Source organism: Colletotrichum truncatum, assembly GCF_014235925.2.
Source record: "Colletotrichum truncatum strain CMES1059 chromosome Unknown Contig_0008, whole genome shotgun sequence".
Taxonomy (NCBI): Eukaryota; Fungi; Ascomycota; class Sordariomycetes; order Glomerellales; family Glomerellaceae; genus Colletotrichum; species Colletotrichum truncatum.
In genome coordinates, this window is record NW_027222405.1 from 972,685 (window position 1) to 994,694 (window position 22,010).

At 49.5% G+C, this 22,010-nt stretch overlaps 6 protein-coding genes across 6 annotated transcripts; 2 read left to right on the plus strand and 4 right to left on the minus strand.

The window, feature by feature from the left end:
- Window positions 1-30: 30 nt before the first annotated feature.
- On the plus strand, window positions 31-2,390 carry CTRU02_211759 (sugar transporter; the record flags this gene model as incomplete). The annotated part of the gene is made up of 8 exons (XM_070205710.1): window positions 31-68; window positions 134-497; window positions 562-722; window positions 779-913; window positions 971-1,092; window positions 1,160-1,567; window positions 1,625-1,819; window positions 1,879-2,390. The coding sequence occupies 8 exons, from the start codon at window positions 31-33 to the stop codon at window positions 2,388-2,390; spliced, it is 1,935 nt and encodes a 644-aa protein (XP_070060523.1).
- Window positions 2,391-2,722: 332 nt separating this feature from the next.
- Window positions 2,723-4,576, minus strand: CTRU02_211760 (beta-xylosidase (glycosyl hydrolase); the record flags this gene model as incomplete). Its single annotated transcript, XM_036732957.1, has 2 exons — window positions 2,723-2,868; window positions 2,920-4,576. 2 exons carry the CDS (start codon window positions 4,574-4,576, stop codon window positions 2,723-2,725), a joined length of 1,803 nt encoding a protein of 600 aa, XP_036575294.1.
- Window positions 4,577-5,233: 657 nt separating this feature from the next.
- Window positions 5,234-6,005, minus strand: CTRU02_211761 (GNAT family; the record flags this gene model as incomplete). Its single annotated transcript, XM_036732956.1, has 2 exons — window positions 5,234-5,417; window positions 5,473-6,005. 2 exons carry the CDS (start codon window positions 6,003-6,005, stop codon window positions 5,234-5,236), a joined length of 717 nt encoding a protein of 238 aa, XP_036575293.1.
- Window positions 6,006-7,082: 1,077 nt separating this feature from the next.
- On the minus strand, window positions 7,083-8,923 carry CTRU02_211762 (WD repeat-containing protein; the record flags this gene model as incomplete). The annotated part of the gene is made up of 2 exons (XM_070205711.1): window positions 7,083-7,818; window positions 7,911-8,923. 2 exons carry the CDS (start codon window positions 8,921-8,923, stop codon window positions 7,083-7,085), a joined length of 1,749 nt encoding a protein of 582 aa, XP_070060524.1.
- Window positions 8,924-11,905: 2,982 nt separating this feature from the next.
- On the plus strand, window positions 11,906-17,164 carry CTRU02_211763 (pfs domain-containing protein; the record flags this gene model as incomplete). Its single annotated transcript, XM_036732953.1, has 3 exons — window positions 11,906-12,881; window positions 12,942-14,569; window positions 14,654-17,164. The coding sequence occupies 3 exons, from the start codon at window positions 11,906-11,908 to the stop codon at window positions 17,162-17,164; spliced, it is 5,115 nt and encodes a 1,704-aa protein (XP_036575290.1).
- A 448-nt stretch (window positions 17,165-17,612) lies between these two features.
- On the minus strand, window positions 17,613-19,315 carry CTRU02_211764 (amino acid permease; the record flags this gene model as incomplete). The annotated part of the gene is made up of 3 exons (XM_070205712.1): window positions 17,613-18,487; window positions 18,546-18,705; window positions 18,773-19,315. 3 exons carry the CDS (start codon window positions 19,313-19,315, stop codon window positions 17,613-17,615), a joined length of 1,578 nt encoding a protein of 525 aa, XP_070060525.1.
- Window positions 19,316-22,010: the final 2,695 nt, after the last annotated feature.

Genomic DNA, 22,010 nt, shown 5'->3' on the forward strand with positions numbered 1-22,010 from the left:
GCTATCCTTATTCACTGACGAGCTGTCACGATGGCAGACGGAGAGAAGAGGGTCGACACAGAGTCACCGTAAGTGATGGAACAGTGTTGTACCACTCCCAGCTTCCTCAACATCTCACTTACCCGAACCATAGGGTCCACAAGGACGGTGTCATCCACCAAGATGACGCGGCGAGAAAGAAGAGTATCGCCGAGCTCACTCAGAACCTCGAGGGCGAAATTCGCAACCCGCTCAAAGGAATTCCCAAAGCACAGCTTCTCGAGCAGGTTGCCACCTACCAAAAGGCGCAGAACTTGCCGGATGATATCCTCCCACTCCTCCAGAAGGGCGCCTTGGTTGCACAAAACCCAGCTCTATTCGAGACCATGGAAGAGCTCGACGAGAGCGAAAAGGTAGCTCTCAGGGAGGAAATTACCCACAGATGGAAACATCCATGGCCTCTTTACTACACCATCATCCTCAACTCTATCGCTGCCGCAATCCAGGGGTGGGATCAGGTAAGTCTTTGCTTCCCATAGGTTAACATCACCTTCCAGACAATTAGGCTAAGACTTAACATAGACCGGTTCCAATGGCGCCAATTTGGCCTTCCCCGTCGCTCTCGGTATCCCCGACTCTGCTGGTTCTTCCTGCGGCCCTGTCGCAAACGAGGGGGACTGCGCAAAGAACAGTTGGATCATTGGCTTCGTTAACGCCATGCCCTACATCACCATCTGTCTTTTGTGAGTATCGAAGCATTTATCTAGTTATAGATATTGAGCTAACCGCTGTGCTATAGTGCCGGCTGGGTCTCTGACCCCCTGAACGAACTCTTGGGCCGTCGTGGTGTCATCTTTGTCGCTGCCATCTTTTCTCTGCTCGCCCCCTTTGGTATGGCTGTATCTCAGACATGGGGCCAACTCGCAGCGTGCAGGTAAGTTCTCCCAAAGTTGGTCAAGAGTGCGAATAAAATTCTCACATACATCGACAGAATGCTTCTTGGCATCGGTATGGGCTTGAAGGAAGTTACTGTTCCAGTCTTCTCCGCCGAAAACTCACCAACCTTGATTCGTGGTGGTCTTGTTATGTCGTGGCAGGTTTGGACAGCCTTTGGTAAATAGCCCCCGATAAAGTTAACCACTGATCGCCCTGATGTTTCAACAATGACTGACATTCTGCTCCCGAAAACGAACAGGCATCTTCCTGGGCACATGCGCGAACCTTGCTGTCGGCAAGACTGGAGACATCGCCTGGCGCCTCCAGTTTGGCTCTGCCTTCATCCCTGCCGTGCCTCTTGTGATTGGCACATACTTTTGCCCTGAAAGTCCCCGTTGGTACCTGAAGAAAGGCAAGACCATCAGTGCCTGGAAGTCACTTCTGAAATTGCGCAACACACCTCTCCAAGCGGCTCGTGATCTTTACTACATTCATGCGCTCTTGGAGGATGAGGTTGCTCTCGTCAAGGAGGCTGGCCTCAAGACCACCAACAACATGGTTACTCGCTTCATTGAACTCTTCACGATTCCTCGTATCAGACGTGCGACTTGGGCGTCTGGTATCGTCATGATTGCACAGCAGATGTGTGGAAGTGAGTGCTGATCCACGTGTACCTTTGAGAGTGCTTGCTGACATTTCTCCGCGCTAGTCAACATCATATCATTCTACAGCGCTACAATCTTCAAGGAGAGCGGTATCAGCGATTACACTGCACTGTGGGCTAGTTTCGGCTTTGGTCTCATCAACTTCGTCTTTGCATGGCCCGCTGTGTGGACGATCGACACCTTTGGCCGCAGAACGCTCTTGTTGTTCACTTTCCCTAACATGTTCTGGACTCTACTTGGTGAGTGAACCCCATTGGCGCAATACAAACTAGACTAGAGTATACTGATATGTTGATAGCCGCCGGTCTCTGCTATCTCATCGAAAAAGACGTCGAGAGCAGCCAAGCTCGTATCGCGGCGGTTGCAACCTTTGTGTACTTGTTCGCCGCCTTTTACTCTCCCGGTGAGGGCCCTGTGCCCTTTATGTACTCTGCAGAAGTCTTCCCGCTGTCTCACCGTGAGATTGGAATGTCGTGGGCCGTGGCGACCAACAACTTCTGGGGCTCCATTCTGTCTCTCACTTTCCCTCGCATGTTGATCGCTATGACTGCAACTGGCGCATTTTCTTTCTATGCTGGACTGAACTTGGTCGCTTTAGCGTTGATCTTTTTATTTGTCCCTGAGACTAAACAGAAGTCACTCGAAGAACTCGACTATGTTTTCGGCGTGCCTGACCGGAAACATGCATCTTACCAACTGTTTACGGTGTTGCCATGGTGGACTAGACGCTGGATCTTCCAGAGAAAGGGTGAGGTTTGCCCACCTCTGTACCATGACGAGAACACCGAGAACCGCAACGGCGAGGAATGATCAAGCTCTAAACTCCAAGTCTTGGACGCGGGTTACATCGCCCTTAGAGACTTCCAGTGTACGGACGCTGAAAGTCTAGATTTGGCCAGCTGCATTTATGTTGGACGTAATCAATGCGCTGAGGTCGTGATTCGGGTCTCTCGACTTTTAGATCTGATTTGGTCGTTCGTTTGATACCCTTGATGATTGGACTGGACTATTACTTTCTTCACAGACATGTGTGTGCCTCTTTTAATGAATCACATTTGAGAATACCAATATCACAGATGGCGAGTCAAACTCGTTAGTATTGCGCGTATCTACACATTAATTAATTACGCTCTGTGATGCTACTATCTTCTAGCTCCATCCGCATCGTCAACATCCTCTTGGCTCCGCAACTGTCTGATGCCAGTGTATCGCCAATTAGAAATGTACGTCTCAAACGCCTGCTCGCCATGCTTGCCATTGGAGGTTGCATAAACACCAAGCGCAACACCTAGTCACCTGTTAATATCTATCTCAAAAGCCGCGGGTGTTTTAGACTTACCGGAATAGTATGGAACAAGCTCGGTGCCCTTGCAGTGACCAAACACTCTCAATTCAGAGCCCTCTCCAGCTCCAGCAAGGCCAGCAGAGAAAGCAAAGTGCGTACTGTTAACCGCTTCTATTTGCAGAGATATCTTCTGCCCCGCCCACCCCTCAGGCAGCGGGAACACTTCGTTCGGAGGATGTTCCGTTGCGCGATACGGTGTCTCAGAGATACCGCGGAAGCGAAGATGAGGTCGAAGGTCCTCGCTCCCGTCGGGCTTGAGCATCACGATACCCAAGTCAAAATGCTGAGCCTGATCTTGGATAATCGAGACACCAACTTCCATTTCTTGCTTCGTAAGAGACTTAGCCCAGTCAATGTCGACCTGAAATCGGAACAGCGAGTGCGCCATCCGACGTCCAACGAATGTTTGCCCCCGCCCAAGAGCAAAGTCTGCGTCGAAGGCGGTGAGATTGAGAACCGATGACTTAAGCGCTAACGTGTTCCAGTGCCCAGGGGGTGATACGGCATAGTTTCTTGCCTTGGGAAGTCGCCAGTGAACAAAGTGGATAGGAAGCTTGCTTCCAGGGGGAAAGGTGATGGCGTCGTCGGCATCGCTAAGCTGGCCTTCGCCTTCTTCTACAAAGTCTTCGGGTGGAAGAGGCCAACCGGAGACATTCCCGGTTACCGGAGTAAAAACCGGGAATTCACCCTCTTCCCAGGTAACGGGAGTTAAGACAGTCTCTCGCCCCATCGGCAAGTTGCCGAAATAAGCGCCGGGATCTTGACCGTAGGTGCCTCCAGCGCGAACAGCCAGTGCAACAGACCACCACTGACCTTTGGCATCCTGGAAGAGATCTGCATGGCCGACGGCTTGGAAGTACGAGCTAGTATCGTTTGCCGAAGTCAAGAGTGGGTTCCCGGGAGCGGGATCGTAAGGGCCTGACAAGTTTCGAGATCGAGCCATCGTCACCATATGGTTCTCCCGCGTGCCTCCCTCCGCAAGAAGAAGGTAGTAATATCCATCTCGCTTCCAGATGTGAGGTGCTTCGGGAGAACGACCGCCAGTTCCGTTCCAAGGCATGATTATCTCCCCAATCTCGCCGGTTTCCAAGTCCAGTGGCGCGTGCATTATGCCAGGGTAGTAAGCTGCCGTATGAGCGCCGGAGACGTAAGTCTTTCCATCGTCGTCCCAGAATGGCGAAGGGTCAAAGCCGGGGAAGCTGAAGTGGACAGGGTCGGACCAAGCATCGGAACTGTAGGGGTCCGTCGCAGTAAGCACAAAATTATCCCATCGGCTGTCGTTGGTCCTCGGCAATTGTTGGTTCACAAGAGTGCAGAGCAAGTAGAATGTGCCCTGATGGAAGCGTAGGGTCGGTGCGTAGATACCGCTGGTAGCTTTGGGCAGAAAAGCCATGCCAGGGAGTTGGTCTGCCCTGCTAAAGGCGTTGGATACATGTTTCCAGTGAATTAGGTCCCGACTTGCGTGGATTGGGAGTCCAGGGAAGGCCAGAAAGCTGGATGTTGCGCAAAAGAAGGTGTTGTTGAACTCGGGAACAAAGATACAGCTTGGGTCTGGGTTGAAACCGCTGATAATGGGATTCTGGAACGTTGAGTTCTGTGCCTGGCCGACTCCGAAGAGCGCCAGGGCCGAAACCAGGAGACCGGCTCTCATTGCGAGCAAGAATGAGAACTGTTATCTCCACAAGGTGCTTCTTTTCCCTGGAAAGGTTCTCCCTCTGTTTTTTACAGTTTTGTGGCCAAAACATTCTAGCCTTTTACATACTTTTGCGATCCCAGCGACCCGTGTAGCCACCAGACAACCCCGCAAAAGTTGATGGAAAACCTGCATTGTATGAGCTCTGGAGGCCCACAACTGACGAGAATCATTGATCATCGGAAGACCGGGCATGAGATTACGGATCGGCGAAGTCGCGGTGCAGCGCTTTTCCGAGCCCCGGTGGCCTTGCGAATCCCGATCGGGGGAATTTGAGTTTAGCCTGAATAGCCATCTACCGATCTTGTCCAGCTTGGGCGGTCCCTAAAATGCGGGGAAGATGCAGGATCACAGGGCCAAGGCCTACGAAGTTGGAGAGTTGACGCATATCCGTCAGTTTTTCGGTAGATAAGGAGACGAGGTAGTGCGAATGCGGGCTGGATTGCTTGCATATCCGTTGCCACCATTGCCCTACGAGACCGTTGTGAATTTGAAATGTGAGTGCATCTTGCTCGGAGGCACCTTTGCAAGAGATGACCCACGTCTACGACCGTCTTTGCCGTCGGATATTTTTGAACGAGAACTGCCTTCTTCCATTCCATTCCCTTTGAGGTTTCAAATCCTTCCTGATTGAAAATCCTCTCTGCACTGCTTTAGAGTCCTTCTCTGCTTGCCTTGCTCATCAAAGTTCTCCTCACTCAACCAGGTCTCTAATCCACCCTTGACAACAGGCCACTCTTCATCTGTAATGCTTAACCAGGCCGTATCTCTGAGCCTGCCCTTGATGATCATGTGTTTCCTAGAATGCATCAGCCAAGTTCTCGTACCATTGACTCAATTCGACCATTTCTTACCGAAAGATACCCTCGAATACAAATCCAAGTCGTTCTGCGGCCGCTAGACTCGGCTTGTTGAGATTGTTGGCTTTCCATTCGACTCTATGATAACCAAGGTTGTCGAAAGCCTCCTTCATGAGGAGGTAGAAAGTCTCTGTTGCTTGTCGAGTTCGTTTAAGCTTTTCCCCGAAGCAGATGGAGCCAATCTCAATGCGCCTGTGTTCGGGCACGATCGACATGAGGGTCATGAACCCAAGTGGCTCAGCCGTAGAGTCTGATATCGGGCCTGACATGACGGTGAAGAACAAAGGGTCCTTGGAGGTGCTGCAGTTTGCTATATGAGCCTCAAACTTTCCATATTCGAGAAACGGTTCTTGGAATAGGTATGTCCAGAGGTGAGCGTTTTCCTCTCCTCCAAGGTGTTTGTATAGGGGCTTCGCGTCTTCAGGCTGGGTGGGAATGAGGGCCGTATAACGTCCTTCGAGTGTATTCCGTACCGGAACGATGGCCGGCCGGTCCGAAAGCACTTCAGGGCCAATCGATTGCTCCATCGTATCGAACTTGGAATACAATAAAGATCAATGAAGAACGTTGAGTTTGTGAGCTGTATAATTTAAAGTGCTGTAGAGATTGCTAGTTGTGATAAAGGTATTAATACCATCAAGGCCCAAAGGTGAAATGACTCACTCGGAAGCCTTCCGAGAGGATCTTTAGTTGAATGTGTTACCGTACCCGTAAACTTGATCTTAGCTTAGCATTAGGAGCAAGTGGGTCATTGATTGGTCACTGACCATATAATGAAGAACCCGAAAACGAATATTTTTTAGAGTATGCTGTGTTATCTTTTTGTTGATGACTATTACCTAGTAACCTGGAAAGGGCGTAACTGACGAGATGGTAAACTCCACCCACTACAATCACGCCAATTACGCCGAGGTGACTCCACTGCGCTTAAATAAACTAATCTGATTCGTTAAGCCATGTCATTTAGAGACTCCCGCCTGTTTAGGTCAGGTATACTACATTGAAATGCCATTCATTCCAATACCGATCAAGACCTAAATACCAACTTACAACCTTGTAGACAAATTTGTTTATTTTCTTTCCCCTTTTGAAATGGCTGCTTTCAGAGCGCAACGCGCGCCTAGTCAGAAAGCGTCGGGCTTCTTACCTCAGAAGCCTATGCACAATCTCTCGACGGAGCAAGGAACTAAAACTGACACCTTAAGCAAAAAACAAAATGTATGAAAAGGTCAGAACCGCTCATTATTTTTCCAGGATGATTGGACTTCCTTGAGGCTTTTTTGAAACTTGACTTTAAGGGACAGCGTAGCATGCGAAAATATCCCGGACTTCCAAGAAAGATAACATACGAAGCTTAAGGACAAGAAGTGGAGGACAAGTCTTGCCGTTAGATGTTAGGGCTACTGGTATGGCTTGCACAGTGAATACATGCATGACTCTTGGAAGCTGTGTGCGGCTCGGCCAAGTTGAGCTCACTTTACACGAATGATAGGAAGGCGGGATGGCCAGGACCATTCCCTTCACCGCTGTGAAGAACATGTGGTATTTATACACATATACATACAGACGCATGCAGTCAATACAACAGAGTCAACCGTCCCGCACTAGTCAGTGTGGCCTTCCTCTAGATTAAGTGTCGCACGTTTTCGCAGCTTTTTCTTCAGGTCATCTGAGCCCAGACTTGCCGCCAACTGTCCCGCAGGAATTAGCTGGGAAAAAGCAGAAATAAAACTTAAAGCGGCACTGGCTTGCCAGCTCCATCCATAGACAAAGACTGACGCAGTAGTTGCCGAAGAACTAACGACCAATGATGACCGAAACCAGAAGTTGGCGATGGACGCCTTGACCTCGTTGTTTTGCATGACAGCATATATGGTGCAGTACATGGAGAGTATGTGTAAGAAAACCTGACACAGAAGTACCCAGAAGCCATCATCTGAACGGAGTGTTCGAGGTTGCGGATTGCATATAGGCTCTCGAACTTGGGACAACGCCATGGCGATCATGGCCCCGCCGAGCGCGAAGAATACCGCGAACATTACTACCAATGTTGTCTGATGGAAAGTATATCCCCGTAGATGAGAAAGAACACTATTTTGTTGATGGGGCTTCGCGTAAGCAACTGCAACTGCGGCTAGATCCAAATCTGCGCTAGGCGCTAGTATATTCTGTTCACCATTTCCGACTGTTAGTGGAACTTCATACACGGAATTGCGAGCCGAGCCGTTCCAAGATTGAGTATCTTGGCTAGAAGGGGGTTTCGGGATGTTTAATGAGTTAGAGTGAAGCTCGTACGCGTTCCCTAAATGGTTTCTCTGTCGGAGGTCTATCGTGGAATTTCTGCGAATGTTAATTGTCAGCATGAATCTTAGGTTTTGGATGCTGAAAACACAACTCGAGACTTCAAGCCGCCCGGAAATGCCATGACGTACCTTGAGATACCAGTCGAGGCGACTCCGGAGCTTTGTAGCAGCGTTGTTGCGTTACTACCCTTGAGCTCGAAATCTTGTTGAGGTATACAACTGAGAAGGTCTTTTGCATAGGCTGTTGAGGTCATTGCTGCGTAGCCGTACCAAAGGCGCCGGGGATGGGAATCCGAGTAATCGCATATACCACGGATGACCAAGCACGGTAAATAACCCATCACACCAGCAGATCCAATGTCAAAACACAAGACGTCTTTTTGAGAGGCAAGCTTGTCCCTGAGATGTCCATCTTTGACCACCTGGCTTGCTGAGGCTATTATACCGTGATGTACAGAAGGGTCGTCTGTGTTTTCATCTCGCCTTAGTCGGAGAATCAAATTGGTGGGGTCGGCAGGGCACCAAGAACAGTTGGAATTTTGTGAGTTGTCGTCATGAATGATATCTGATCTGAACAGAAAATCATCATCTGATTGCTTCTGGTATCTTTGTCTGAGCTTTGGGAATCTTGTCAACACTTCTTCGATGGATTCTTGTAGCTGATGTCCATCTCGTTCGTATCTGTCTTTGAGTCTATCCACAGCGAGCTGCAGAAACGCTGGTGGCTCTTTTACGCGTCCAGTCGAATAGAATGGCTGGTTTTGTATACTTTTGCCCTTGTCATATTGGAAAACACCGCCTGGTTTGCCACTGCTCCCCCGGGAACCAACCACAACGTCGCCCAAACGAATATCGTGAACAAGACTTGGCGCTCCTCCAGCTATGCCGACCATCAGTATGAACTTGATGTTGCGAAAGATGTTCTTTAAGTTTGTTGCAACTATAGCCGAGCCCGCCACCCCAAGCTCCCCAGTTGGTATACAAGCGATGACGACGTTGTGATTTCCAATCTTGCCACAAGTATACTCTAAGTTATTCACCGGCTCGAGGTTTTCTATACGGTCCAGAAAGGCTGTAGCAGCAACGTACTCTAGCCTAATGTTAGATATCCAGCCAACTGTGTATTTATCGATATCAGCCATGGTTGCTGTTCGGGGGTTGTTGTCGATCGTTGCACTGGTCTTAAGCCGGCTCGTTTTTGATGGGAGGCTTGTGCCGCAAATATCGGGTCGTTAATGAGGCAATAATGTGGAAGTGGAAGGCAGGCAAGGCGAGAAAAGCTTCAGCTCGATTCTTTTAAAGACTTTGATGTCAAGCGCCAGCAGGAAACCCTGACGGGGGGTGCTATCGAAGGGGTTTGTAACCAAGAAATAGTAGCTGTCAATGGCAGCCTACTTTTGCCAGCCTGATGTGGCGGAGTCACTACCTGGGCGCTTACAGTTACCCTACTATTGGTTACTTGATACATCGACAAGTCAATTGGAAGCTCAGCGCCAGGTAGCCAATAAAAACCGTTTTCGTACACAGCCAGGGGAGAGATATGGTAAAGCAACGCGGCTGAGACCTACTCAAGGAGAGCGGTGCCAACAGGGCATTATCAATAGAAGAAAGTTGACTGGCAGAGAGCACCGGTGGAGCAGTAACGCAGCATGGTGAAAAGCAGACGCCTCTAACAGCGAAAACACTCATAATGTCACTATTGATCTCAACGCGCTCTGGAAAAATCATTTATGGAAGCCTTTTAATAACCAGTTTTTAATTATACTAAGTAAGAAGTATTTTTACTGAAATATCTTTAAAGTAGTTGATCTGAACAATGTCTGATTGACTTCAAACTTACTATCGCTAGAAATACTATAAGAACAACGATGCGTTGCATTTTACGCAGGAGATGATGTACTTGAAGATTACGGCCCCAAGGTGCCGCGGGTGCTGGGGTTGAATGATAAAGGGTGATATTGTCGCAACAACCAGAATATGTTAGAAGGCTACCAAAGACAATAGGATGACCAAGATAAGGGCACATTGTCCAAGCAAGGAATCTGCTTTAGCCATATCTCATCATCAAACTGAAACTTCTGACGCACACCTGATAGGACCACTACTTCTATCAGACGTCCTCATATCTCGTCCGAACGTGTGTACTTAGGGGCGAACCACATAGCCCAAGCCTTTTTTGGGCGCCTTGCCCTAGGTAAGTAGTCTAATATCACTCACTGATTGCAAACGGATAATTTTTAATTAAATGATGGAAAATTCTAAGTTCAAAAGCTAATGCATAAGTACCCGACCAGGAAGCGGGAAAGTGACATCCCAAACATTTAATTATTGAAAACTCAGAGTTTCGGTCCGGAGTCTAACGCAACCCCGAAGGGTGCCGCCCACAAAACATATTATTCATCATCGTTTTCTGAAGCCGGCATGGAGTTTGGAAGATGCGATGGCGTCTGAAGGCAAATATCTATGTACCGTATCCAAGGGGAGGCGCTGACCCCGGCCCTTCTGTTTGTTCTAAGGAGTGGAATCACCCACGCTTCCTCGAAATATCGCAACAGAAGGATCCAGATGGCCTTCTCCCCCTTTTCAACGGCACCGACGTAACCAATTCATTCCATTTGAACCCCGAAACTTCTCTTAGAAGTAATGATTTCTTGGGAATTCATCAACACAGTATGTGGCCCCGATGAAGAGAATCGAACCGGCGGCTGCTGGCTATCTCATTCTTGATAATATCAAGCATCTGAGGGGGTCATCTTTTTGCAAATGCGAGTGCTGCTTGTGGTTTTTATACTCTTTTGAGATTTTTGTACATTCTACTCTTCAGGTCGCTGTTCATAGCAAATGGTGGAGCCAAGTTTTAACTTCACTGATAACTTGGTAGATCGGTGTGCGCGAGTGGCAATGTATGGCTAAAGAGACCAAGTGCTTTGAACTATGGATGCATCGAACCTTCAACAGAAGAATTAGCACCATCCATACACCCGAATAAGCTTGACCAAAACTCCTGCCACGGCAGCAGTCAAAAGAGGAGACAAGCTTTTGCGTTTCCATGTGAAGAGGGTTAGACTGTGCTGCTTCTTGGGATATGCCTGGACCAGGCTGGGCTACTGCCCACAACACAACTTCCGGCGGTGATGATTCAAGCACATACCTCAAAGGTGATCCCAGGCACTCTGTGCAAACAACAGCCCGGTGAAGTTATAGAATTCATTGTTACATTGATTTTTAAATTATCCTCGTGAAGTGTCCTCCCAGTGAGCATTATTACGGCTCATAAAGTTTGAAGTTTTGAGACTTGTAGTTTGCTTGAATAACGCCAATGTCTGATTTCATTGAATAGCTCCATCGGCTTGATGCAGCGTAAAGTACGTGATACAGCATGAACCATAGGAACTACAGCTCGGGATATATCACTCTGCAATGACAAGTTTCTGAGATTACTTACAGTCCACCCCTTATTAAACCACTCCCTCCTGTCTAAGTACAAACCAAGCACAGCGGCCATTGGCCCTTTCGTCAGAAACTGTATTAATGGAAGTTTTCCTGCCCAGTCCCTTACCAGGCTGTTGGAATCTCATGCCCAGCACCGCTTGCCGGCCTGCCAAGTTCTCGCCAGCCTAAGGAGCTTCCCACTATCCTTACGTTATCACTTACTTTGCTGCAGCTGTTCTCTCGCCGACCATTCAATATTTGTTTGATTCTTTACACATCTCCAAAAGGAGAACGAAAGGAAGCCCTTTGTGACAGTAATCGTCCCGTTGGCACCAATATCTCTTCTGTCTATTGGATATGACAAAACGAAATTCGGTGTACCGGTAGCCAAACCACAAGGCAGCCAATCAGTGATTATTGCATCGGAATGCGACCTGATGCCCAATAGAAATGGTTCTGCGGAAGAGAGCATCAGCTCGCCCCAAACGTGCATGTCAGCTGAGCGCTTATCATGTAAGGCTCGGAGTGCCTCGCGCGTCATTAAACTTGCCCCTCTTTCTCTACTTCTCGTCTTTCCCTCGAACGCACCTCGATCGCCCGAGGCGTTGACAGTCCTTCCTTCCAACTGCACTCAGCTTCGATCACCCTAAGACTCGGAATGAGGAAGTTTCTTCTGAGATCGAATCTCCAGCATGTCGGATCCATCCAAGTACACCATCGGTTGGATATGTGCTCTCACCGTGGAATATGTCGCGGCGCAAGTCTTCCTCGACGAAACCCACGAACCGCCTGTAGCCATATCTGCCCATGATAACAACAACTACACGCTTGGCCGAATGGGCAAACACAACATCGTCGTTGCAGTATTACCTGACGGTGAATACGGTCTCTCCTCCGCGGCCGCAGTCGCACGAGATTTGCTACACTCCTTCCCCAACGTCCGCATTGGTCTTCTGGTTGGCGTTTGCGGTGGTGCGCCGACTCCCCAGAATGACATTCGTCTAGGCGATGTCGTAGTCAGCTCTCCTCGCAACGGTGAAGGCGGTGTCCTGCAGTACGATTTCGGCAAGTCAATCCAAAGTCAAGAATTTACATTGACTGGCTACCTTAATAAGCCGCCTGCGGTTCTTCTAGCAGCTGTGAGCGGATTGAGGGCCGAATTTGAACAGAATGGAACCAATTTTGACCATATTATCGATGCTGCTCTCGCAAACAAGACACGGTTAAGGAGAAAATATAGCCGACCTTCTCCCTTAAAGGACAGGCTGTTTCATAGCCATGTTATCTTTGATGCAAGCGGTTCGCCGGCGAAAGCAAGCCCAGAACAGTTGGTTCCACGATTGAAGCGTTCTGAAGATGACGACAATCCAGCCATCCACTATGGATTGATTGCGTCCGCCAATAACCTGATGAAGGATGCAGTTATTCGAGACAAGTTTGCATCAGATAAAAAGGTTCTGTGCTTCGAAATGGAGGCTGCCGGGCTAATGAACCACTTCCCATGTCTCGTCATCCGAGGAATCTGTGACTATTCAGACTCGCACAAAAATGATGACTGGCAAGGATACGCAGCAATGACGGCAGCTGCATACGCAAAAGCTTTAGTGTGCAAGATACATCGAACCAGACTAGAGAATGAGAAAAAAGCTACAGAAATCGATCGCATTCGTAAGTATACTCTCGTAGATTGAGCCTCTAAATAGCAATACATGTCTCTAACTTACGCAGTCGAAAGCATGAATCAGCAAGTTAATGAGATAAGAGACCATATCGACTTGAGCAAAATCAACGAATTATCAATTGCTGAAGGCACTGAGTATGACGCTCATCAAAATCAGCATGAGCCTAATTGTCATCCAGAAACCAGGGTAGAGCTCCTTAAAGAGATCCTCCTCTGGGCCCAGGACTCGACCGACCGACGGATTTACTGGCTGAGCGGAATGGCTGGCACTGGAAAATCCACGATCGCTCGGACAATTGCTAAGAGTTTGGATGACAAGAAACAGCTTGGAGGCTCGTTCTTCTTCAAAAGAGGAGAGTTTGATCGAAGCCGAGCATCCCTTCTCTTTAGCACAATCGCACGGCAACTCGTTCGGCATCGTCCAGTAATGCTACCATTCGTGGTGAATGCCATGAAAAAGACAGACAATATCTGCTCGAAGAGCATGATGGAACAGTTTCGCACACTTATTCTCAGCCCCCTCAAGGAAATCGAAGACAAATTTCAAGAGATGACAACGTCAGTACTTGTTCTGGACGCATTAGATGAATGCTCGGCTGAAAAGGATATCGACACTTTTGTTCCCTTGCTTTCTACATTGGCCAAATCCGAAAAATATAAGATCAAGGTCTTCGTCACAAGTAGACCAGAGATTGCTGTCCGCCATGCTTTCAATCACATCAGCAAATTGCATCGAGAGATCAGGCTGCATCAAGTGGCACAAGAAACAATATTTCACGACATCAGAGTCTTCCTCAGGGATGAGTTAGCAATGATAAAAGATAAATGGAACAACAGCCACCTAGACCGTCCTTCTCAACAACTTACCGCGAGTTGGCCTGAGGATGAGAAACTGGAGATTCTAGTCCAGACCGCAGTCCCGCTATTCATCTTTGCTGCAACTGCTTCTCGTTTCATCCAGGATCACCATTTTAGCAGCCCTGATGAACAACTAACAACATTTCTCCAAGCGGCGAGAATGAGTGGCGTCAATGACAAACTCAGCGCCACCTATCTACCCGCCCTGTTGCAATTCAAAGCCAACAGAACTGGACTAGAGAGAGACCGCCTACTGGGAAATTTTCGAAGAATCGTTGGTACAATCATCCTTCTCGAAGTTTCATTACCAAGCAACTCAATCGCCACCTTGATAAACATGGACGCGGAAAAGGTTGATCGCATGTCAAATCTCTTAAGTTCAGTGCTTGATATTCCCGTCGACCCCGGTTCACCTGTCAGGCTCTTCCACCTCTCTTTTCGTGATTTCCTCCTTAGTCCAGCAGCAGGAGACTTCAAGATGAACTACAAGGATACACACCGACGAATTGCACTAGGATGCTTGCGCTTGCTTTCGACAACAGAGGCCTTGCGATACAATATGTGCTCCTTGCATCCAGGCGATAAACGATCACGCTTAGACAAACAGACAATAGAGGTGCAATTTCCGCCTCATGTAAAATACTCTTGTCTTCACTGGGTTCACCACGTAGAACAGGCCGGAATGTCTCTTAAAGACGATGATAAGGTTCATCAATTTCTTCAAAGTCACCTCCTCCACTGGTTGGAGGCTCTCAGCATTCTAGGGGAGACTACAAGAGCGATTGACATGCCTCGCAAATTGTTGAAACTGACAAAAGTAAGTAAATTTTGGATCCATTCAAAGTTTGAATGAAACATAAATAATACACGTCAGCCCGCAGTCACTAATGATTATTAGCTGTCTAACCAGCATAACCTTCATGATTTCCTCGTGGATGTGATGAGCTTCGTTCCACATCATCACCCAATCTTCATGGATATCCCTCTTCACGTGTATTGGGGGGCATTGATGTTTTCTCCTAGCAAAAGCATCATCAGGAAAAGGTTCATTGGCAGCGCGCCAATCTCTATAGCTTTCCAGCAGCCACACAACCCGTGCTGGTCTCCTTTAGTACGCATATGTCGATCGACTCACTGGGCTCCACTCACGTCTGTGGGTATCTCTTCAGATATGAGCCTGATAGCTGGAGGCTTTAAAGATGGGCACCGTGAAGTATGGGAGACATCCACCGGGCTGAATAAAAGTATAGGTAAGGCCAGGTGTAAGGCCAGGTGTAAGGCCAGGTGTAAGGCCAGGTGGTGGGAGAGGATATTTTCAATCAAAATTTCAAGAGACCTTGCAAGTATTGTGTCAGTTTCCCGGTACACTATAGAGGTCCACAACGCGAGTACGGGTAAGATTGTATGGGCGGCAACACGAGAAACATGGCCCAAGTATTTTTTACACATTGACATATCCCAGGATTCTACAATGATTGCGTCAGCGCATGCTGATACAACTGTAGATATATGGGATATAAACACAGGCAGGATCATTCGGTCCATGTCTTGTAGTGAAGACAATGAGTCGACACTGACCGCAGGGTTTGTGAGCTTTTCCTCAGAATCCAGATCAGTAGCAGGATCATTCGGGCGACACTGCTGCATTTGGTCTGTGGACACGGGCCAATGCATACGAAAGCTAAAGAGCGATATGGACGTTGTATGCCCGTTGTTGCTCTTCGAAAATATCCTAGCAATGGCGAACCCTGATGGAAAGGTTCAGATACTGAACTTGGAGACGGGGCAGCAGAGGTTCATATGTACTTCTGGGAAATTTGCCCAAGGGCAGACGGCTATATCCTGCGATGCCAAGCTAGTAGCATTTGCACAGCCCCCTGGAGAGCCAACATTCATCTCCGTGTGGTCTCTAGAAACTGGGAGACATTATCAGACATTCAAAATTGCATCAAATGCCCCAAACTCGTTCGACGATTCGGATTGGGCCTTTCGCGCGAAAAACGCCTCTTATGCAGGGTCTGAGCCTGACATCGACCAGATACCGATCTACGAAAAAAAAAGTCCACCAGGTTCGTCCTTGGTCTTTTCACAAGACGGATATTCCTTGGTATATATTGCAGGTCATAGCATACATGTCTGGTCTCTTGCTATCTTTGACCAGCTTCCTGTTATATCTGAAGACGAAGCCAACGAAGTTCCTCAACTTGCAAATGCATTTGATTGCTCTGTTCAGACGTTGAAGGAGGAACAAGTATTGGTGTCAACACACGTGGACAACAAGATCAGGTTATGGTCTTTGGTGACAGGGAAACTCGTTAGTGTGCTCCAAGATTTTCAAAGGCCGGAAAAAATTGCAGTGTCTCCGAACATGAGACATATATTTACCTTAAATTTTGACGGGCACTGCCATATTTGGACAATGTCTGGAGTTCGTGATCCTTTCTCATACGACCCTCTGTCGATTAGGGAATGGGAAAAGCTAAGACGCAAGACATACAACGCAGACTTTTCCGCCACCTTTTCCGCGGATTCAAAATTCATTGCTGTATGCTCCCAAGACGACTTCAGCCTTTGGACGGTAAGTGGGCGAAGAATGTTTCGGGATTCATGTTTTCGGGACGGTCCTTTCGCCATATCAGCGGATTGCAATACGGTAGTTTACGTCGACAAGGATCCAGAACTAGGCCTGCCATGGAAAAGGATAAAGGTATTATCAATCGAAACAAATGAGCTTGCCTGCTTGAAGTCATCGACTTGCGGTTTCTCCGCCCTAGCCATTTCTCCCGACTCAATGCACATAGCTTCGTTCGAAATCAGTGAAGGGTCGTCTACCTATTCTAGATCGATTTGGTCCCGAGTTAGAAGAAAAGTCTTTCATCACAAACGTCTTTCTAACGATACAACATATCCTTCGGCGATGGAGTTCTCTTCTGATTCGAGGAAACTAGCGATAGCGACCGTAGGCGGCGGTTCTGTGGAAATATGGTTCGTTTCCACAGGACAGTGCATCTACAGATCGCGAGTACCATTCTCGGTGCCTGTGATTTCATTCTCCCGAGAACTCTCGTTTCTCTATACAAGATTTGGAAAACTTAAGATCGGAAAACAAAACATCCCGCAGCAAAGGAACCACCAGCCTAGCAGCTCTGCATCAGGTCGTTCGGCTTCTAAAGACATATCCAGCAAGTGCCAAAATTTGAGCTGGAGCGGGTATGGATTTGATAAAGAAAGATGTTGGATTACTTGGAACGGAGCTAACACCATTTTACTACCTGCCGAGTTGAGTGTCGGGCGATACCGACGCTCGGAATATCCCCTTGTGGCTGTAGGAGATACATTTGTTAGCTGGATCACTGAGTCTGGTACGCTTTGTATGATCGGGTTTTCGCCAAAGACAGTACCTCCGATTTAAGTCATTAGAGAAGAGAATAGTTTCGGGGCAACTCAGCACGCTGCTTCATGCGTATGACCTGGGTTAGTGGTATCAACGGTGGCAGTATTGACAGGCGACTTGTTGAACTAGACACAACGGATGACGAGAATTCTGTAGTAGCTTTAAAGAGTTGGGGTCTCAGGTGCCAGAAATTCATCTAACCCTGAAAAATATTCAGGCCAAGAAGCCCCAAGATTGTCAAAACATCACACTTTAAAGTTTCATTCGGCCTTGCACTCTACAACATATCTTGACACCTAGAACGCATGTTCATGCATACATGTGAGCGCAACAAACCATCAACGAATTGCATAACAATTCAAAATATCATTACAAAACATACAAAAGTGGTATCACATTTCCAAGACAATACAACAATTGGCCACCTCCATAATCACACACACACACGCACACACAAAACACATGCTCACTTCTTCTCCGTGCTCCCGGTAGTCTCACTATCCACAGGCCCAGGCACCTTGCCCTCCATAACGCCATCCTCACCAGGCTGAAACTCCTCCTTGGCGACGGGCGGGCCGTGGAAGTTCTTCCTCGCGTAGGCAAAGTACCACGCAATCGCGATGAACGCGAAGCCCGCAAACACGACAGAAGCGTAATTCATCGACGACGCGTCGACGGGCAGACTGACGGGCATGCAGAAGATGACGACGGCGAAGCAGATCCAGACGATGCAGATGCAGTTGATGAGCATGCCGAACTTGCCGAGCGGGTAGGGCGAGTTCGCGACGGCGCGGCGGCGCTGGATGAGGTTCACCAGCACGGGGACGCCGTAGCTCGTCGACAGGCAGATCGTGGCGACGCCGGTGAAGGAGTTGAAGGCGGCGCTGGAGCCGAAGTAGATGCAGCCGAGGACGCAGTCCACGGCGGTGGAGAGGAACAGGGCCCAGAGGGGCATGTCGAGCTTCTTGTTCACCTTGCTCCACAGCTTGTAGCCCGGGATGGCGCCGTCTCTGGCGAAGGCGTATGTGCATCGCGACGCGGCGGTCAGCGCGCCGATTCCGGCGAACATGAGGATTCCCAGGATGAGGAAGAGGAGACCGAAGCCGCCGGCGGCCGAGCCGGTGACGGTCTTGAAGAGGAGGCCGATGGGCTGGGAGTTGGCGACCTCGAGGAGCATCTTAACATCGGGGAAGACGAAGAGGATGGGGATGAGGTAGATGACGCCGGTGATGCCGGCGGCGAGGACGGAGAGGACGATAGCGCGGGGGACTTCGCGTTCGGGGTTCTGGACTTCTTCGCACATTGCGGCGACCATGCCGTAGCCGGTAAGGGTGTACGCGGCTGGGCGTGTTAGTTTCCTCAAGCTATCACACTGATAGATACAAGTATCGGAGCATACCTTGGAGAAGTCCAACGAAGAAAGACCAGGCGGAAGGCCAGCCACTCTCAGAGGCATCATAATGCGAAAAGACAAATTCGGCAGATCTCTTACTAGGCGCCATGACAAGAATGGTAACGAGAATGATCAAAACGGCGGCGCTGGTCCAGTAAATGCAAATCTAAACCCTCCCCCCACCGTCAGCACCACTTCTCATAACCAACCTGTCACGCCACTTCGAAACTCACCTTGTTGATCAAATCCAGATACCTCGACCCGAACGCGTTCACAGCAGCGCAAACCAACATGACGGCCCAGAAGCACAACACGGTCTGCCACTCATTGGCCACAAAGTCCTCGTTGAAGATGCTAATAGCGCTGAGAATCAACTGAGCGCCACTGAAGTTGATGCTCAGAGTGACGGTCCAGTTGCCCACCAACGTCAGCCACCCGTCGACGAAACTGACGAGCGGCGCCCAGCCGGCCGGGGCCAGCATGGCGGACCAGTAGTAGACGCCTCCGGCGGTGGGATAGACGGCGCAGATCTCGGCCAGCGAGGCGGCGATGCACAGCGAGATCAGGGAGACGAGGACCCAGCCCCAGAGGACGGTGACGGCCTGGCCGTTGGTGAGGGTGATGTACATTGTCGTGCTCAGGCCGAAGGGCACGGCCATGATGGCGAAGGAGAGGCCGAGAATGGACAGCATGGAGAGGTTACGAGGGAGTTCTGCCTTGTAGCCCAGGCGGGCGAGAGCCTGGTCGGCGGAGACGCGGGGGTGTGATGTCTCCATTGTCACGGATCGATCGAGGAGTTGCGTACGTGAGAGAAACCGAGTTGTTGGAGTAACCGAACGTTGGAGTTGGGTTGAGAAAGACTCAATTCGGGGATGAGCAGAAGCGGTTCAAGTCGAGTCTACTCTCCATACGGGTCCTGAGAAGATCGGGAGGGGGGCTCGAGTGGTCGGGGAAAAGTCCGATAAAGGGATTTGCCGTGCGGGAGGAAGCAAACACCACCGGGTTTAAAGGACTAGAAAAAAACCACAGACACAAACAGGTTAAAAAAGGAGAGAACACAGACAACTACACGCGAAGCAGTTTTGGGGAACGAGAGAGAGAAGGGAGGGGGCTAGGCCATTCTTTAGTACGGCCGGCAGTTTTTTTGGAGAAAGTCGTAGTAGCATGGTAGCTAAGACGGTTCGGCGTCGACCGAGTCACCACACCATAGTACACAAATCAATGACACAGAAACGAAGAGGTTCGCTTTCCCCCAAGCTTGGTAATGGTGCTAATGCAACGAGATCGGGGGTCTGTGAGGGGGAAGCAAGAGGGGGGATGAAGTGGGATGAAGGGGGAGGGGGCCCTGTTCGACACGTTAGTGTCTCCTCTCTCTGCCTCTCTATGCCTCTCTCACTCCGTCTCCCCCACGCCCCGCAGACAAGAAGAGGTGGAAACGCCGAGAGGTGCTCCGTACATTCCAAGGTTGGCTTCCGGTCAGCTTTGTCCAGTGACAGGTGGCCGCGGCGCCGCTTGCTGATGCTGGGAATGGCCAAGCGCGGTGCGTTCGACTGCGGTTACGGTATCTACGGAGCCCACTGGTTGTTGAGGGGGAGGGATACAGGGACCACCGCTGGAACAGTTGTTACTGGACGGTTTGTGGTTTCCGAGGAGTCCACCGGTTCAGCTATATCTCGGCCGGGGTAGATTGGCACATTTGGGTACGAGGGGGGTAGATCTGCATGTGGTTTATAATGGGGTTATGGTGGTTCGTGCGTATCAGTCGCTTTTGCCTGCCTGTCTGTCTGCTTGCGCAACGGGGGAGGGGAGGGACCTGAATCATGTTGATGTCACTTGATGATAGATATCAAACGAGATGCGGATTGGACTGCCAATTGCATGGTGTATACCTTCTTATGGGTAGATGTGGTAAAAACGGGTAGAGCTGGGCTGATAACACATACTCACCCACACCCACACACACACACACACATACCTGGCGTCACAGCTCTCATGATACCTTGCAGTACGTGGTATGATCAGGATCAGTACAGGGAACACACAGTAAGGCGAAAAAAAGGCTTGTTTTTCCAGCCCCGTGATGTCACTCCCAAGCCCGTCTACCGACCCCGCGGCGGCGGCCTGCAACATGTGCTGTAACAAACCATTATGCGAGGCGATCAACACTTTCGGCCTAGGAAGTCGGTAGCGCGAACGTGTGAGTGTGTGAGTGTGTGCAGGCCTTTATTACGACAGGTATGTAAGGGTGTTTGGAGCCAGCAGTTCCTCGTCCGGGGGGGAAGAAAGCACACTATCAAGGCCCCCTGGTTTCCTCACCTCTCCAATCTGACTTGGGGTTAAGCTAGACTGAGCTGGGGCTGGGGCTGGGCTGGGCTGACAGCATCTTATCAGCGCTGTCAAATTTCAACTCTCTGGAAGCTATGCCCAGGATTCGGTGAAGCCGGGCCTAAACCATATGCAAACATACCACACCTCTACCGATTGTGCTGGGGGAAAAGACTGGCATATACACTACCATACTTCAACTCACGGTCGCGTGTCATCCATAACGGCCCAGTCCCAAACGAGATCACCAAGCTTCCCCCCCGCGAAAGATACATACACTATTGTACTCTGTACCCACGGCACGCAGCGGGGAAAATGAGAGTGGAATGCCCACGCCAGTCTGACCAGTCATCATGCCAAAACCAGAGGCCGCCGTCAACCGCACACTCCACAGTCATAGATAACGGTTATCTACTCCCTCGTCCCTCGTCTCCTCTCGTGACGAATCCTCTCCTCTTATTCGTGGTATTCAAGTAGAACCCGGCACCAACGTGTCAAGACAATGGAGCGATTACAGCCGTTAGCCGGGGGCACAATCGACCTACAAAAGTGAAGAGTTCCTCCGGTCATGTTCCGTGCGCCATGCCGGGTCCGTCTTAAAGATAGCATTTATCTCTTCTAGAGATAGGGGAAGCATCGGATGATTCTCTGCAAACTGGGGGGGGGGGGGGGAACCAAGAGAGATAGGAAGAAATAAAATAAAACTAAAACTAAAAGTAAGGGTCGCCCATCCCCCTAAACAAGCTTGCTCGTCCTTATCAGCAACCAAATCCAAGCATAGAAAAACACCTTCGGCCCGATACCTCATCGAGCACGAGGCGAGTCCAGCTAAGTAGCCCAGCTAAGCCTCAGCTCAACATTTCCCAGCTCGTGTCACATTCTCTTCTATTCTACATCTCGCTTCATCTAATCCTTTCCCCTTCGGCCTGCAAAAGCAAAGCCCATACTCGTCCCAGAAGAAACCTTTACCGCTGTTTAAGAAGTGCTTCCTCCGTCAGCGACAAGCGGTGACGACGACTCAACAAGACGAGCCAGGAAAACCTGAATCGCAATTTAGATTGCCGAGCCAAAGCCGAGGCCAAACTTTTCCCCATTATTTTTCCCCCCCATTTCTACAGCGACTATGTAGTAACTAACCTAACTAAC